Genomic DNA, 18,182 nt, shown 5'->3' on the forward strand with positions numbered 1-18,182 from the left:
TTACCTTTACATTTTATGTAGTGGGGCACAGCCCTCGTTGCTTATGGGAACAGTATGACTGATAGTGACTTTTGCACACACACAAAAGAAAGAAAAGAAAATGAATAAAATGAGGGGCCAGGCACGAAAAGGTGCGTTGCAGGGAGCATGTGTGCCATTTTGGGTCGTCCAGAGCGCATTTGACTAGCACCAAGAGAAATCATTGGAAACCAATTCCAGCCTTGTGGAAGGAATTGGGAAGGAATCGTTGGGAGTTAGTGCGCTGTTCATTTCTTGGCTTTATTCTCCCAGGAGGAGGTGTTTTCGTCGGTCTGGTTTTATACTTCCCATGCATGGCAGAAACGCCGGCAGGGGTCTTGGAGAGAACAGAGGGGAGCAAGTTGGTCCAGTGGGGGAAAGCCATCTGAATGGTAACTCTGATACATCCATGGAGGTCTTTGCTTCTGCTGAAATGATGAACAATTCCAGATCATTAGGGGAACTGTTTCTGCGGCTTTTGTGGCTGCTTTCTAATGAAGCAGCTCCAAAAGTTCTTGTGAAAACAGCATCTGTCAGGAGAGAAGGGATGAGTGGTATTTTTTATTATTATTTTTAAAAGGGGGGAGAGGCCTTAGCACAAGTGCAGATTACCTCCTTTGTGTGGGAATGTTTAGAAGTGTGGATGAGTATATATTATTTATATATCTCAATCCCAGCTTGTGTGAGCAAGCTCCAAACTTAGCAGAGTTACATTCCCTTTTAAAACACAGCAGAAAACGGTTGCATAGGCTTGCTAAAGCCTCTATAAGAAATATATATTCCTGGTATATTCCCCTTCTTCCCTCTTAAAAGCAAAGACACAATACAGTACTGATTATTAGGTATAAAAGAGTTTACTTACAGACATCCATGAGTCACAGTACAGGCTCAAAGAGGCAGATAAGCGTAGATAAATATATTTACATGTGGTGAAGCTGCTTCCAAAGGGGAACAGGCTTCACCTCTGCTTCTCTCAGCTACAAGCTGAGAGAGAGCATCCTGCTTGTTCAAAGGACGAGGCAAAAAGGGGGAGATCTTTGGGATCTTGTTCCCAGGTAAGACCACACCTACTTCTGGTTCCTGTAACTCAGTCCAGGTAAACAGGAAGTTAAGCCTGGAGGACTGAGTTACCTTCATGTCCTCTCTAGCAGTGTTGGGTTTGGCTGCTCTGTGTTTACATCCCACACTTTGCATGCAAAAGTTCCCAGGTTCAGTCCCCCAGCACCTCCAGGTAGGGCTGGGAGAGAGCCCCTCACTTAAAACACATGAGAGCTGAAGAAGACATTACTGAGCTCGACTGAACCAGTGGTCCATTCTGTTTTCTTTTTTGGGTGGGTGAATGGAGCTCTGTGTGTTGAGAAGCAAAAGGAGAAAATCCCCAAATCATAGACACTTGGGATTTGCGTGAAATTCCATTTTAGTGCACGCTCCCTCCCACGACATTTGCATGCACAGCCTGGTGCCATTTGTGCACATTCCTCGCTTCTTGGTGTTCCCCGTGCACAAAGAAGAGCCTTGGAGGCATTCTGAACCTTGTGAACTAGGAAGAGTCGACTGGCACTGACTTTGTCGCAAGCTCCCAAGCAGACTCCAGTGGAGCGATCGTGCCATTTACTTATTCTGTAAGCTTTTGGCTTGGTTGCATGCTGATTCACAGCCCACTGGCAGACGTGCAGCTTTTGCAGACAAACCCGAATCCGAAACATGCTGTGCCTGGCCGCAGGGGTAATGGTTTGCTCCATTTGGTTCTATGGGATGCAACTGTGTTGTGGCTTCACTTGCAGCCGCAGTTAAAAGCCGGTTTGAATGCTGTTGTTGTTAGTGACTGAGTGGAAGTCTTGCTGACTGGATAAGGTTAGTCTGGGTAAGTGATGGCTGCAAACAAAGGGTGTGTGGAAATCTCACTCTGTGTTCCTGATCATTCCCCCCTTGCTTGCGTTTCTGCCCCAGATTTGCTCCACCCCTGAGAACTATGGTCGGACTAGGATGGTGGAACACTTGACGGATGCCTGTCTCTGTACCAGCCTCTTCCGCCGTCATGTTCTGGTGTCTGGTCATTGCTGTTTGCGCATCCGTGGTCATTTTTGTTTATGTTTTTTGAAACACTGCACTTTGGAAAAATGCACAATTGCTTCCTCCCCCCCCCCTTTCCACCCGAAGCTGGATCACAGCGGGTATGCAGGAGGGCTCAAATTAGTGCCCTAACCGCATGTTGCTTATTAGTATACAGACTGAGTAAGAGAGTGATTTGGAAGAGATTTGCTTTCATTCTGCAGTTCTCTCTCTCTCTCTCTCTCTCTCTCTCTGGCAAGGTTTTAGCTGCTGCTCCTTAGTGAACTGGCCAGACCTTCACAGCGATTTTAATTGGCTTTTGGAGGTGTTCGCACTCCAGGCCACTTCTGCTAAATCCAGGCTGACTGCATTTCTTAAATAATGGGGTGGTGGGTTGGGTTTCTCCGGCTTGAGCCTGGGGACCAGTCTAGATTCCGTTGACCCAAAGCCTGCCGGGTTCTGCTTTTCCTTTGGCAGTTCCTGGCATGGGGACAACTGATCGGCTATTTCCCGTGCAGTTTTGTTTTGTTTGGGGTGGAGGATAAGCTTGGTACATCCTTTTCCGCTGGGTGGTGGGGTTTTCAAGGCTGGGGAAGAGGATGTGGACCGAAGAAGTGTTTGGGTACCTCCTGTCAATTTTGAAACTGCGCAATGGTTCTTCGGTTGCACCGGATTTTTATAGGGACGTTGGGTTCGGTACATTGCCTTCCCTCGGCCTGATACGAAGCAGGCAGGCTCCCCTGCCCCCAATCTGGAATGGAGGGTAGTGTTCAATATTAGCCAGGTGCCAGGCGTATTTTGCCCCTGGCTATTGGCCACTCGCGACCAAGTGAAGATGCCAGGATGGTGTTTGACATCTCCACCATCTGGGGATCATTGGATCTGGACTGTTTTTGACACACCCTGTAGAATTCTATCAGTTATATTTTATCTGCACAATCAGAATGAATTTCTAGAACAACAAAAAAATATGTTTTTTTTTATGTGCAGCCTGAGCAGGAGCGGTCACCATTAAGGAAAAGAGGTCAGAATATGCCAATATATATATGTGGATTGTCCCTGGATCAAGTGACTTTTCTTGCTTAAGTCCTCAAAGTTCCTAACCTAGCTCAAGGTTGTCATTTGAACCAGCCAGGTGTTTAACTTGAGAATCAACCACAGTCAGCCCATTATTTGAAAAATAAGACTTGCCCCCAAACGACAACTACACATTCCGTTTTGGCGACTGTAACCTTGGTTTAAGGAAGAAGAAGAAGAGTTTGGATTTGATATCCCGCTTTATCACTACCCGAAGGAGTCTCAAAGCGGCTAACATTCTCCTTTCCCTTCCTCCCCCACAACAAACACTCTGTGAGGTGAGTGGGGCTGAGAGACTTCAGAGAAGTGTGACTAGCCCAAGGTCACCCAGCAGCTGCATGTGGAGGAGCGGAGACGCGAACCCGGTTCCCCAGATTACGAGTCTACCGCTCTTAACCACTACACCACACTGGCTCTCTGGCCCCTAGCTTATATATTTGAGTTACTGACGTGGGGTGGGGAGAGAACTTCAGAGGCAGAGACTGAGCTCAGTTTTGCAGCGAGTGTGGGCCACCACAGTCCCTCTTTCCCCCTAGGACATTAAGTGACGCCTGGGCTCAGATCCCAAGCCACATGCGTAGCTCATGCAGATCGGCTGCGAGCGAGTCGTTCTGCAGCAGCCTGGCGGTCTCGCGGCGGAGGCAGAATGTGGAAAAACTGTTCAGTAGCTAAAATGTGCGGTTGAAATGAGAGCGATTGCTGGTAATGGACGTAAAGGCCGGAGGAAAAGAATCCAATTCTTCAGAGGCAGCAACGTATTTTTCGGTGCCCAGGTGCTTGAGGTTTGATCAGCACGGCGTCACCTTGGTTTTGACAGATTATAGGGCTTTCATCTGGAGGAACCAATTCCTCACATTATTAGGGCAGCTTTTGAAAATGCACCTTTGGGCGTGATCCAAGCCTTCTCATTCCTCCTGGACTATTCTGTGATGGATAGAGTTGTGCTGGTGGAAGGAGGCAGGCTGCTTGGCTTTTCTCAGATTTGCAGCAGCTTCTCTTTACCAGCAATGTACTTTTGTTGGGGGGGGGATAAAACAAAATTTTTATACCATGAAATGCTTTTAAAGATACCGAGACCGTGAGCAGCGTGAAAATCGCCAGTAAATTTACATCAGTTAAAAAACCACACTTGTTGTTTAGTTGTGTCCGACTCTTCGTGACCCCACGGACCAGAGCACGCCAGGCACTCCTGTCTTCCACTGCCTCACGCAGTTTGGTCAAACTCATGTTGGTAGCTTCGAGAACACTGTCCAACCACCTCGTCCTCTGTCATCCCCTTCTCCTTGTGCCCTCCATCTTTCCCAACATCAGGGTCTTTCCCAGGGAGTCTTCTCTTCTCATGAGGTGGCCAAAGTATTGGAGCTTCAGCTTCAGGATCAGTCTTTCCAGTGAGCACTCAGGGCTGATTTCCTTCAGAATGGATAGGTTTGATCTTCTTGCAGTCCATGGGACCCTCAAGAGTCTCCTCCAGCACCATAATTCAAAAGCATCAATTCTTCAGGCGATCAGCCTTCTTTATGGTCCAGCTCTCACTTCCATACATCACTACGGGGAAAACTATAGCTTTAACTATACGGACCTTTGTCGGAAAGGTGATGTCTCTGCTTTTCAAGAATAACAACGCACAGAATAACATATACAGTGGTACCTCAGGTTACATACACTTCAGGTTACATACGCTTCAGGTTACAGACTCCGCTAACCCAGAAATAACGCTTAAGGTTAAGAACTTTGCTTCAGGATAAGAACAGAAATCATGCTCTGGCGGTGCAGCAGCAGCGGGAGGTCCCATTAGCTAAAGTGGTGCTTCAGGTTAAGAACAGTTTCAGGTTAAGAACGGACCTCCAGAACGAATTAAGTTCTTAACCCGAGGTACCACAGTAAATGAATCAAATAAACTTTACTGGATCACCCCTTGGAGTAAGGCTAGCTGAACAAACCTGTTTTAAGCAGGTGCTTAAATTCCAGTGGTGTTGATGCCTGCCTGATAATTTACTGGGAGAACATTCCAAAGGGCAGGTGCCACAACACTAAAAGCCCTGGGGGTGGGGCGTGCATTTCTTTGTAGATGCAAGGAGCATGTGACACTGCTAGCAGTGCCTATTCCAAGGTATGCAGCAACCAGGCAGGGGTATTTAAGGTTAGATGATCCTGAAGATAATCTGATCCCAAGTTGCTCAGGGCTTTGTATGCTGAAAGCTGGATCTTAAACTTGTTCTGGTAGTATATTAGCAGCCCGTGCGGTTCTTTCAGCAATGCTGTTGCATGTTGGCAAAAGGAAACCCCGTCCCAACTCTGCCGTCAGCAACTTTGCTGCAGCATTCCTTATCAGTTACAGTTTCTGGACCAGCCTTAAGGGAAAGCACTAGGTTTTCTTTGCTCCAGGAAAACCAAGACGTCAGATATACATAGGGAGAAAATACGAGGATGCTGCTCCCTTCCAGAGGGATTCGTGCCTTTGAGAGGCCTTTTGGAACCAGAGAACCACAGCCTTTCCACAGCTCTGTTGCTTGAGCTTCCATGCCAACATTTTCCGCAGCTTTCCAGTGTGGAGAGCCATTGTGGTGTAGTGGTTAAGAGCAGTGGACTTGTAATCTGGTGAACCGGGTTCGCTTCCCCGCTCCTCCACATGCAGCTGCTGGGTGACCTTGGGCTAGTCACACTTCTCTGAAGTCTCTCAGCCTCACTCACCTCACAGAGTGTTTGTTGTGGGGGAGGAAGGGAAAGGAGAATGTTAGCAGCTTTGAGACTCCTTAGGGTAGTGATAAAGCGGGATATCAAATCCAAACTCTTCTTCTTTTTCTTTCCAGTTCAGCTTTCTCCAGAAGCTGCAGTTCCACCCTGCAGTGTTAGAAATTAGCCAGGCGCCAGGCGCGTTTTGCCAATTATGATGGTGCGGAGATCTCTGCATGCCAGACTGGGGAAAGCAAAATGTCACTTAAGAGAAGGATGTGAAATGTTTCCCCTGAAGCTTGAATTTTGGGTTTTTTTCCCCCTGGATTGTTTTATTTGATGTTTTAATGTGTTGTAGACCTTGAGATTTGTTCCTTGAAATATAAAGCGGTATATAAATGAAATGAATCACTCTCATCCCCCAAAAGTGCCAAGACATTCCATTATGGTGACCGCAACCATCGCCGAAGAGTTGATGCTTTTGAATTATGGTGCTGGAGGAGACTCTTGAGAGTCCCATGGACTGCAAGAAGATCAAACCTATCCATTCTGAAGGAAATCAGCCCTGAGTGCTCACTAGAAGGACAGATCCTGAAGTTGAGGCTCCAGTACTTTGGCCACCTCATGAGAAGAGAAGACTCCCTGGAAAAGACCCTGATGTTGGGAAAGATGGTTGGCACAAGGAGAAGGGGACGACAGAGGGCGAGATGGTTGGACAGTGATCTCAAAGCTACTAACATGAGTTTCGCCAAACTGCGGGAGGCAGTGAAGGATAGGCGTGCCTGGCGTGCTCTGGTCCATGGGGTCACGAAGAGTTGGACATGACTGAACGACTGAACAACAACAACAACAACAACCTAGGCTTATGGTGCCATTTGGTGATTAGATTATATACCTGAGTTTCTGACACTGCTTGTGGGTCTGGTACCACTTGTTGGTCTCCTTAAGATGAGGGAGACATATGGTGCAGTGTGAAGAAGAAGAAGAATGCTTGTTGTTAATGCTCCTGTCATTGTGTGCTGTGCTTCAGAGGTGACTCGTTGCAAAAGCAATGAGGGCTCTCTCTTTGTGTCAGACTGGCACTGTGCATCTGGATCTCTTCTCTGCAGCGTTGCCCTGTTTGCTTGGAAGCCGCAGCAGAATCTTTCCCTTGCACCTGTTTCCCCATCCCCAGCCTTGGGCTCTTCCCGGACTTGGATTTGAACGTTAAACGTCTTTTAAAAGCAGCTACAGCGAACAGGGCTGTGCCTTTGGAAGCACGTGTGGCAGGAGCACCCAGCCCTCCTGATAGTGGCACGTTGAGCTCCGGGTAGATATGTTCGGTGCTAGTCCTGTCATGCAGCAGGGCAATCAGGAGAGATGAGCTCTTGCGTCCCACCCACCTTGGCAATGCTCGGAATTTGTCGATTTGGCTCGGCGTGCGCAGTGGCCCCGCAGTCAAACTCTCTCTCTCTCTCTCTCTCTCTGATATTCTGGCGCTTTGGCTGCCGTGATCAGGTCTTGGCACAGCGAAGAGCTGTGGGCATCCAGGTCTCGCTGCTTCTGAACCGGAGCGGGCCATTCTCCCTGTGCAACGAACGGCACTATCTCCCAGAGCAGACGATGGATTGGCTCCGTTCTGGGTGCAGAGTGCAGCTGTTCGTTGCAGTCCTTGGCCTTGCAAGAGAGTAGCAACTTGGATGAGTTGGGACTTTGCAGGCAGCTCTCCCTGGCTTTTGTAACCGGCTCCCCGGGTGAGGGTGGAACTAGGCACTACGAGATGCACTCACAGCCGCTCCCGAAAACAGCCGCTGCCTTTCGACTTCTCCCCTGTGGCATACCTGTCTCATTCGCTGCCTTTCTCATTCCTTAGTGCCAAACCATTCCACATTAACCCCACCTTAGTGCTGTGATCTAAACCACTGAGCCTAGGGCTTGCCGATCAGAAGGTCGGCGGTTCGAATCCCCGTGACGGGGTGAGCTCCTGCTGCTTGGTCCCAGCTCCTGCCCACCTAGCAGTTCGAAAGCATGTCAAGTGCAAGTAGATAAATAGGTACCTCTCCAGCGGGAAGGTAAAACGGTGTTTCCGTGCGCTGCTCTGGTTCACCAGAAGCGGCTCAGTCATGCTGGCCACATGACCCAGAAGCTGTCTGCGGCCAAATGCCGGCTCCCTCGGCCTATAGAGTGAGATGAGCACGCAACCCCAGAGTCGTCCGCGACTGGACCTAACGGTCAGGGGTACCTTTACCTTTACCCCTCTCTGTGGTCGCCAGCTGAGATGGGGATATGCAAAAACCCAGGTGATCATGGATGTTGTACTAGATGTTAGAGCAGGGGTAATCAACCTGGTCTTTACTGCCCACTAGTGGGCGTTTCAGGATTCCAGGTGGGCGGTAGGGGGTTCTACGCCACATGTTACTGCAGCACTGGTGGGCGGTAAGGAAATTTTACCATCAAGAAAAAATGCATTAGTGGGCAGTATGTATAAAAAGGTTGACAACCCCTGTGTTAGAGAATGTCAGGAGCGAGCCAGCAATAAATCACACGGAGTAAGTGGCGTTAACTCTTTATTAGCAGAAACAAGGCCAGCTCAGGAGTGCCAGGCCTAAGGAGCACAGCAACTCTTCTTGGTAGGTCTTTCCCCCATGGGGCAGTTGTGGAGACGGAAGGCCCCTGCTTTCTCATAGCTGCCTAAGACTCCTGCTCTCCTGGGTCCTTCCCAAGCGATATGAGACTCCGCCAGCACACCTGTCTCTGCTCCTCTCACTTCATACCTCTCCTGGTCCTGGGAGACTAGGGCGAAGGGGAACTTGTCACAGCAGAAGGGAGAGACACCCTGGCTTCTTCACCAGCCTGACTCATCTCTGCCTCTTGACCCCCCTCCTCTCCTGCTTCAGCCTCTACTTCTGATTCTGGACTTCTCTCTGCCACAACCTCTTCCTGCTCACTAAACCCTGTTACCTCCCCCTCCTCCCAATCTTCTCCCCCATCTCCCTCTGACCACTTAGCATCGTCCCACCACCAATCCCCAGGCTCTGAGCCTTCTTCCCGGGAGGGCCTCCCACCATTCACTTGCTTCCAGCCGGTCCATGACATTGAAGGGGAGATGAGCGCTAGGCACGTAGCTGCTGGTTTCTTGGCGGCAGCCACACGCATCTCACGACACCTTGCTTCACCCTGCACACTTTGTTCTGGTGTGGGAAGAAGGGCTCGGTGCTTCAGCATTGGAAACAGTAATAGAGTGCATCTCAGCACATGTCTCTCCCTCGCCACCGAGTCAGCACAGTCGTTCGCGATATAATTGAGATTGCAGGTCAAGAGATCACATCCAGCTAGCTTCCTCCCCGGCCTCTTCCTTTGGAAATGAAGGACTGGTCATTTCTTGCTGGTAGCAGAAGCTGCTATCCAGGAGGGGCTGTTCCTCAGCTGTGAAGTAGCAAGTGCTCCCTTCCCTAAGGACTAATCTGGAAGAGGACGTTTCTTTTTCTTTTTTTCAAATTTTAAAATAGCTTTATTTAATTTCAGACTTCTAAAATACAACCATATGAAATCAACCAATAAAAACAAACAAACAAACAAACAAACAAACCCCCTAAGAAACATATAATCTAGACATTATAATCCACAAAAAATAATATTTGAAAAAACAAAACACACAGAAAAAAGCAAAGAATTATAAATAACAATTAAAAATTGACTTCCAATTGTCTGTATATCGCTTCCCTTAATAATGAAACAAAACTTGCTATACCTTATACAATGATTGTAAAATATATAACTAAATAAATAGCTCACATTTTCATGTAAATCTCCCCACATATATCTCAATCTAAGCAAATCACCAAATCCGTTCTTATACCTTCTTTTTTTCAGATAGTCTTCCACATATTTCCACTCAGCCTTAGATCTTTGTTTGGATACATTTCGAATTGCTGCCGTCATCTTAGCCAAATTCATGAATTCCACTAATTTAATCAACCATTCTTGAATTGTCGGAATTTTCTCCCCTTTCCAATTTTGGGCTATAAGTAACCTGGCTGCGCAGCAGCCGGAAGAGGACATTTCTTGCTAACGTAAGGGCCCGTTCAGAACAGGTCCAGTCTGCGCGGTGAGGCATCGCCCGCTGGTTTGTCCCTCCCTCCGTTCATCCATTGTAAGCAAGCACCTGTTCCTTCTTCCCTCCCAAGAAGCTGAACTCTGCTCACGCAGCTGAACCAAAACCTGCGGCAATGTCGTGCCACAGCTCCATTGCTGTCTAGCGAGGCATTGGCAATTTGTGGCTTACATCAAAACGTTTGCCCCCATTTGCGTTTTGGAGGGGGCGTGTGCTGCTGTGGATTCAGCTTCGGCAGAATATGTAATTGCAGCCTGATAATTAATGGCCTGGGACGCAGCTGGCGCTGTGGTCTAAACCACAGAGCCTAGGGCTTGCCGATCAGAAGGTGGGCGGTTCAAATCCCCGCGACAGGCTGAGCTCCCATTGCTCGGTCCCTGCTCCTGCCGACCTAGCAGTTCGAAAGCACGCCGGTGCAAGTACCGGTAGATAAATAGGTACTGCTCCGGCGGGAAGGTAAATGGCGTTTCCGTGCACTGCTCTGGTTTGCCAGAAGCGGCTTAGTCATGCTGGCCACATGACCTGGAAAGCTCAGCCAGTAAAACGAGATGAGTGCCACAACTCCAGAGTTGTCCACGACTGGACTTAACAGTCAGGGGTCCCTCTACCTTTAATTTATGGCCTCTGCTGCGCAAGTATCCTGGCACTACTTCTACGTGATGAAAACAAGGTGGGGGAATCTGCTTCAGGCTGGCCACCACGTATTCTAAACAGAAGGGATGTTAGCTCCCTGGCTTCCAGTCCATGGCCACAATGAATTTCCTGCATGGCACTTTGAACGTACAAATCAATATACGGCATCTGTTTACAATTGCCATCATAGCCAGTGTTAGAAACTCAGGTATAAAAGCTAGGCGCCAAATGGCTTCTTAAAACAAGGTTACAGTCGCCAAAACAGAATGTCTAGTTGTCTTTTGGGGGCAAGTCTTATTTTTCAAATGATGGGCTGACTGTGGTTGATTCTCAGTTAAACATCTGTCTGGTTCAAATCACAACCTTGAGCTAGGTTAGGAACTTTGAAAACTTCAGGAAGAAAAGTCACTTGATCCAGGGACAGTCCACACACACATATATATAGGCCTATTCCGACCTCTTTTTCATAATGGTGACATGGACCATTCATAACGTAGGAATATTCTTCAGAACTGTGAGCACAGGAAACCAAAGACCACCACAGCCAACCACAAACGAACAACCACATCCCACACCAACTCCGACCTCTCTCACCGCCAAACGAGCACAAGCAAACAACAGAGAACCTACATAAACAATGCTGACACCAAACCCTACTCATATCAAGTAAAAAAGAAACATCGTCACCCCACCCCCACCTACCTCCCCGTCCCACCCACTTCTCCCCCCCCCCTTTTTTTCTTTTCTAATGTCTCACCAACACTGACTTATAAAAATGTTATATGGAAAAATACGAGACATTGTACTACCTTTGAAAATCTTTAATAAAAATATTTTTTAAAAATAAAATAAAAATAAAAAAGGCATTGCCTCATTTTGCAGGTTGAGAACCTTCTGGTTCTCCAAACTGGATAGAATGCTTTTTGTATCTTGTATTTTTTATGTTGGGGGACATAAAAATCTACGAATGAAAGGTGGTATACAAATTAATTAAATTAATCTAAATTAGGAGGGCATTCAGGTGTGCACGCACCCCAGGAAAGTTGAAATGAACCGGGAGGAGGAATGCTCAAGCAAACCGCATGCAAAAGAACTTAAATGCACATGTTTCCCGAATCTGATAGACACCCTTTTCAAACAGTTTCTTAATTATGAGTTGAGGAGCTGTAAAACAACCACAATCTAAAACCAGGTTGTATGGAGTTGTGCATGGGTCACTTACCATCTACTGGAAACCATTTATCATTCAGTCCCGCAAATTCGAAATTTCCAGATTTTAATTTCAAAAAAACGTGTTGGCTCTGTGTGGAATTCTGTTTCAGCTGTTTAGGGCATAAGCCCTCTGAGTTAAAAGGCCAAATGCCATGAATAATCTCAATACGAACAAGCTAATGCATATGTGTTTCTCACGCAGGCTCAACATACTATGACAATGTACGGCCCCTTGCCTATCCTGACTCGGATGCTGTTCTCATCTGCTTTGACATTAGCCGCCCGGAGACCTTGGACAGCGTCCTTAAAAAGGTGAGCCAGCTAAAATGGGCTGGGGAGTTTGGGATGGGGCAGGGGGTGATCTTTCAGCTTTTGAGAGAGCCGACATCTCGGAAGAGACAGCGGGACTCCAGAATCACAGTTGTGCTACAGGCTCTAAGCTGGCTTTGAAGACACTCGAACTCAGGACGCAAGGGAGGAACGTGCTAAGAGGAAGGCACGCTTGGCAAATCCACACTGTGATCAGCTCCCACCCGGAAGCCAATGTCCCCACTGTGGAAGGACGTGTGGATCCAGAATTGGCCTCCACAGTCACTTGCGGACTCATTGTTAAAACCGTGTTTATGGAAGACAATCTTACTCGGCTATGAGTGATCGCAGAAGAAGAAGAAGAAGAAGAAGAAGAAGAAGAAGAAGAAGAAGAAGAGGCTTTAAGCTTTGGTTTCTGACATCGTTTCCCTTCCGGAGCTTGCATTCTGGGAATCTGGGGGTGGGACTCCAGGGGAAAGACTCTAGTCCTCATGCCTAAAATATATCTGACAACTTGCCGGCAAATGCTGCTATCCAGGGAGCACTGTCCACGTGCGAAAACAGGAGACTGCAAATGGAACAGCGATGCTGTTCTTGCATGCTGTTCTTCTCACATCTATTTGCGGAATATTCTGTGCCAGCTGTGGATTATGGCCAGCATAACCCAAATGTGCCTGGCAACTTGGCATATTTAGCTTCTTCTTCCTTTAAACCAGAGCGGCTGGAGCCAAGAGCTGTTTCTGTTACGTGACACTGTGGGTGAGGCTTTAACTTTATATTATTTTAGTTTAAAGTTCCCAGAAGTCGATGCCTCAGGACTCGGAACCCACCTAGTCCCAACTGCATGCTCAGTGACCTTGAGTTCTGGACTTCTGGGGGGGTGGGTGGGAACTAAGAGGGTTTTGAAATCCTCTGTGCGATCTCTGTGCGTTCTGGCAAATTGTTCCTGTTCCCACTGCTCACCTTCGGTCTGTCTCTGCAGCAACCCTCCCAGAGGCTTTGAGGGGAACGTGTGGAGGGCTTTTTGAAGCTTAAAACAAATGGGTGTCCCCTAGGACTTCTTTTCCGAACAGCTTTCTGCTTCCCTCCAGTGAACCCTGCACAGGCTTGTGTGGCAGAAAGAGCCCCTCAGGTGCTGCGAAGCAGAAATCAGGGGGTGTAGCTTTTTGATACTGATATAAATATGGGAGGTTTTGAAAGCGGAGTGTTGTGCCCCCAGGCTGAAATGTGAATGCGTCGGGGAGGGGTGGGGAGCCCTCGTAATTGCTGCCCGTTGGGTGCAAAACTGGAGTTGGCTGCAAAATAGGAACCTGCTTTTGATTTCCCACTGAGCTTTGGCTCCACACAGCTTGTAAGGCCAGAGGGGAAGGGAAAACCATTTGATGCTCTTTGAATAAACAACTTTGTAGAGACTTGATTTCTACTGAGCCGAGGCTCGGTGGAGCCACCAAGGTGACCCAAATTCTGTGCCAGAAATCTGTATGAACAGTGCAAATAATCCTGAATTTTCCCATTTGTGCATTCTGCTTCTGTTATTTGCTGGTAGGGAGGGGAAAAAACTCCCCAAAGATTTATTCAAGGCTGTGTAGCAGTCCCCATCACTGACGGAATCCTTCTCAGCCCAACCCCATAACACTGGAGACTTTCCCACACTTTGAAGTGTTTTGAGCCTCACGGGCTAGAAACTTGATTTTATAGCTGATGTTTGAAGCAGAGACACTTGGAATACTGAAGTATGTTGGCCAATACCAATTTCTGTTCCTGGGGTGGTGCGACAATGAAGTCATGGAAAAGAAAAAGAAGCCTTGGAGTTTATGCAGAGAGCAGAGCCATCATCGCTGAGCAAAATAAGCCAGACTCTACCAATATATTATTTAGATGCCCAAGCAGCCAGGCACTGTGCAAAAACTGTTGAAAGAGAACATGTCGGAACCTGAAAGCTTTACAATAGAAATCATCCGCACGTAATCTAAATTTTGCAAAGGGGTAGCGTATCATTTTTATGTGCTGAATATCGGCAAGCAACGCCCTTTCCTTTCCTGGAACGCTGCTTTTCTGTATTGTTGCTGATTTATGGAATGTGGCATCGCATGAAAAAACATTACCAGTGGTATTTTGCTGCTCGTCTAAATAGCAACAAGTGTTGCAGCAGAGAGCGCTTTGAAAAAAATGGGAAATGGCTAAAGAAGCATAATGGAGGTGAGAGGTGTCAGGGACTGGCTGGACCGAAAAGGAGTGGTGGGAGCCCCAAGGGAAACCCCAGAGGAGGAAGGATCAGAGCCCGGGGATTGGTGGTGGGACACTGAGGAGAGGTCACAGGGAGAACTGGATGTTGAAGGGGCAACAGGGTTTAGTGAGCAGGAAGAGCCGGTGACAGGGAGCAGTTCAGACTCCGAGGATGAAGCAGAGAAGGGGGTTCAAGAGGCTGCTGAGGAATCCAGGGAGTCTCCCTCTTCGGCTGCAACAAGCTCTCCTCCCCGCTGGTCTCCAAGAATGCGCAGGATAATGATAGCAGAGCAGAGTCCAGAGGTGCGCAGGCGCAGTTTGAGACTGCTTGGGGAACATCCGGGATAGGAGGAGCCTTGGACGGGGTTGAAGGCAGGGACCTTCAGTCCTGGCAACTGCTCCATAGGGGCAAGACCTGCTGAGAAGTGTTGCCGAGTTGTATGCCATTTTCTTGAATAAAGAGTTAACCTCATTGACAACGGAGCCTTGCGTCTCTCGTGCTGACCTGCGTCTGACTTCAGCCCCGGCAGCAGGTGACTGAGCCAGTTTTTCTAACCCCACTGTTCTTTATTTCCCGATTCTTGTTCCCTTGCAGTGGCAGGGGGAGACGCAGGAGTTCTGCCCCAGCGCCAAGGTGGTTCTGGTGGGCTGCAAACTGGACATGCGCACCGACATGAACACTTTACGGGAACTTTCCAAACAGCGCCTTATCCCCGTCACACATGAGCAGGTGTGTTGTCATAGTCGTCTTTGTTGCTTTCCTTAGAGCCTGGGCTCACCTTACGTAAGCCCCAAACTCAGTGTTAAAGCCTCCATTTCAAGATACGTTAAAAAAAACGGAGACTGGCTCTGAGCAGGCGAAAGGTGCATTTCAAGTAAGTGAGAGAGGAAGTCCTTGGTGCCAGAAGATGTGGATGTGAGCCTGCCCACCCCTTGCACCTCTGCTTTTAAAAACTGATCATTGGCCTGGAGATTAATAATAATAATAACAATAATAAGCCCATCTGTCTGGGTTACCCCAGCCACTCTGGGTGGCTTCCAGTAAATTAAAACACAGTAAGACAGCAAACATTAAAAATTTAGGGTTCAGAAGTCTGAAGGATGTATAGATTCTTGCACCTCACATGTGCAGGAGGTAAACGCATGCCAACCCCCAGTTGACTAGAAGCACCCAGTGCATGTAAGCTACGTTTATCTTCTCTGGTTTATGCACTTGTGTGTACAGGTGAAACTCGAAAAATTAGAATATCGTGGAAAGGTTCATTTCTTTCAGTAATTCAACTTAAAAGGTGAAACTAATATATGAGATAGACTCATGACGACACGCAAAGCGAGATATGTCAAGCCTTTATTTGTTATAATTGTGATGATTATGGCGTGCAGCTGATGAGAACCCCAAATTAACAATTTCAACTTTGGGGTTTCCATCAGCTGTGCGCCATAATCGTCACAATTATAGCAAGCAAAGGCTTGACATATCTCGCTTTGCATGTCATGAGTCTATCTCATATATTAAACTCCAGTAGCTAATGAAAACAATTGCTTACATAAATGGACTTCTCCACGATATTCTAATTTTTTCGAGTTTCACCTGTGTGTGTGTGTGTGTGTGTGTGTGTGTGTGTGTGAACTCCCTACCCCCAGATGTATTTTCTGGCAGGAAAAGAATGGAAGGCAGAAAAAAAAAGGACCGCAGGGCAGGTAATTGCAGGTGACGCAAGCTAACGAGCCAGCCCATGTGTTCAGGGCTGCTAATTAATCTGCAAAATGGGGGGGGGCGGGGGAATGCTTTCCCAACCCATATACGGTCACGTTTTTTAAAGGATTCCTCTCTATCCTGCAGCCCGCCCTGTGGCCAATGAAATGAGCAGGACAGAAACCAAGGTGAATAAAACTCCAACCCCTTATGTTCAAAGGCAACTGCATCTGAAGTACCAGGCAGGAAGGGACAAGGCAGCGCACTTTGCGATGCTCATCTTGCACTCCCCCCACCCCCCCGGGGGGGGGAGGGCAGGGGGCAGAGGGGAGCCGAATGGCAGCTGAGAGCGTTCATCTCTGCCTTTCGTGCCAACCCAGCAAGGCAAGTGCTTAACACGTGTTTTGCACTCCGGCACCCCAGCCTTTTTCTCACCCCCTCCCTAGTTTTACGCACCAGCCCTTCCTCCCTTGCTCGATTTGTTATATATATTTTTTCTCTCCCCCCCCCCTTTTTTTTAAAAGAAGCACTTTGCTCTCTTTCTACCTTCTAGGGAAAAAATACCTAAAATTAACTGCTAGCTGTGATGTTAAAGAAACACATGGAGTTAGCAACATCTAGGGAAGGTGGTGAGTGGAGAGCCATTTGGCGGGGGGGGGGAGGCCTCCATATTAGTGCTAGGAGTACGGATCCTGTGTGTGTGTTTTTTAGAGGATGGATGGGAGCAGGTCTTGACAAAATCAGAGGGGGAGGCTTATGAAACCAAGGTGAGAGGAGGGGGGAAGCAGAAGAACAAAATACGGGGGCCAGGTTCTGGCATACAGGCCCTTGCAGAGCCAGGCAGAGGCCCGGGCCAGGTAGATAATGTGCCCCCCCTTTTTCTTTTACCCTGGGGATTTCTAGGCTTGAACCGTATCTGCCTATAAAGACAAAATGGAAAATATAGATATACAATGGTGCTTTTTTAAAAAATACATAGGGAGAAGGATTATTTTAAGTATTTACATTTAAATAATGGTGAGCGATTGTGAATATGCTGACCGAGGCCCCCTTTGGAATTGGAGGCCCGGGCCTAGTGGCCCATATGACCCCCCCCCCCGGTTTGGGCCTGCTGGCATAATGTTTTGGCGCTTTTCTCCCCCCTCCCCCCCCACAGGGCAGCATTTTGGCCAGGCAGTTGGGTGCCGTGGCGTATGTGGAATGCTCCTCCAAGGTTTCGGAGAACAGCGTACGGGACGTTTTCCACGTGACCACCCTGGCGTCCGTCAACCGCGTCCACAAGCACCTCAAGCGCAGCAACTCAAAGCGAGGGCTGAAGCGGTTGGCGCAGCCGCCCGCTCGGACGGACTTGTTGACTGACCCCGAGATCCACAAAGACCGGGCCAAGAGCTGCTCGGTGATGTGAGAGGAGGAGACCCCCCCCCCCGGAGGGGCTGAAGCACAGCACTGCCTGTCTTGTTCATATCTCTTTGTACAGTGTTTGGTCAGGGGGAGGTCTCTGCGCCGTTCCCCGGGATGTAGGCCTGAGAGGAAACAGGCAGCCTTCCCCCCCGGGGGGAAAAAAACAAAACGTTTCTGCCTGAAGCCGCGAAATGCTATGCATACAGTGACAACGTCTGGATGTGGGGCTAGTATTGCACAGGACACAGAAAATGCTCAGGTCGCAGATGACCTCCGAGGAAAAGGAGCGCATCACTGCGTGAGGCACAGATATCGGGGGCAGCGGGGGTGGGGGGTGGGGCACAAATCTTCTTATTCTCTTCAGAGCAATTATTTTCGATCTGGCGTACGATGTGTAGGTTGCCCAGGCCACTGGCCTCTTTGTACAGCCACGGCGTGGGGCAGTCGAGCCATGCCTTTAGCATGTGTACATGTGTGTGTGTGCGTGTTTGTGAATTGTATGCGCAAGGCGAAGTGCGGGGGCTAGCGCTCCTGCACGGGTCCGGTGGTCGCGGAATAAAGAGCTGCGGATGGGTTGGCAGAAAAGGGTGGTCATTTGAGAAGACAAAATGGCGGCGGGTGTGGGTAGGGTGCGCGTCATTTTTGCAAAGGCGGGAGAAAGATGGTAGCGGAGGCCGGGGTGGGCTGAAACGCTTTGTAGGGGAATGGTAAACAGAAGTGCATTTAAGGCCTTGGACCATGGGGTAGCTTCACTACTGAACAGGTGAGGCACAGCCAGGTAGGTGGCTGGAA

General features: G+C 48.5%; 1 protein-coding gene across 1 annotated transcript in view; it reads left to right on the plus strand.

The window, feature by feature from the left end:
• The window catches only part of RND2 (Rho family GTPase 2), a 33,545-nt gene extending 16,006 nt beyond the window's left edge, over positions 1 to 17,539 (plus strand). The window contains exons 3-5 of the mRNA XM_033170194.1: positions 11,961 to 12,070; positions 14,889 to 15,023; positions 17,146 to 17,539. Coding sequence (XP_033026085.1) covers positions 11,961 to 12,070; positions 14,889 to 15,023; positions 17,146 to 17,394 — 494 coding nt within the window. The 3' untranslated portion in view covers positions 17,395 to 17,539. The remainder of the gene's footprint in view (positions 1 to 11,960; positions 12,071 to 14,888; positions 15,024 to 17,145) is intronic.
• The last annotated feature ends 643 nt before the right edge of the window (positions 17,540 to 18,182 follow it).

This window comes from Lacerta agilis, chromosome 14 (genome assembly GCF_009819535.1).
Source record: "Lacerta agilis isolate rLacAgi1 chromosome 14, rLacAgi1.pri, whole genome shotgun sequence".
In the NCBI taxonomy this organism is placed as follows: Eukaryota; Metazoa; Chordata; class Lepidosauria; order Squamata; family Lacertidae; genus Lacerta; species Lacerta agilis.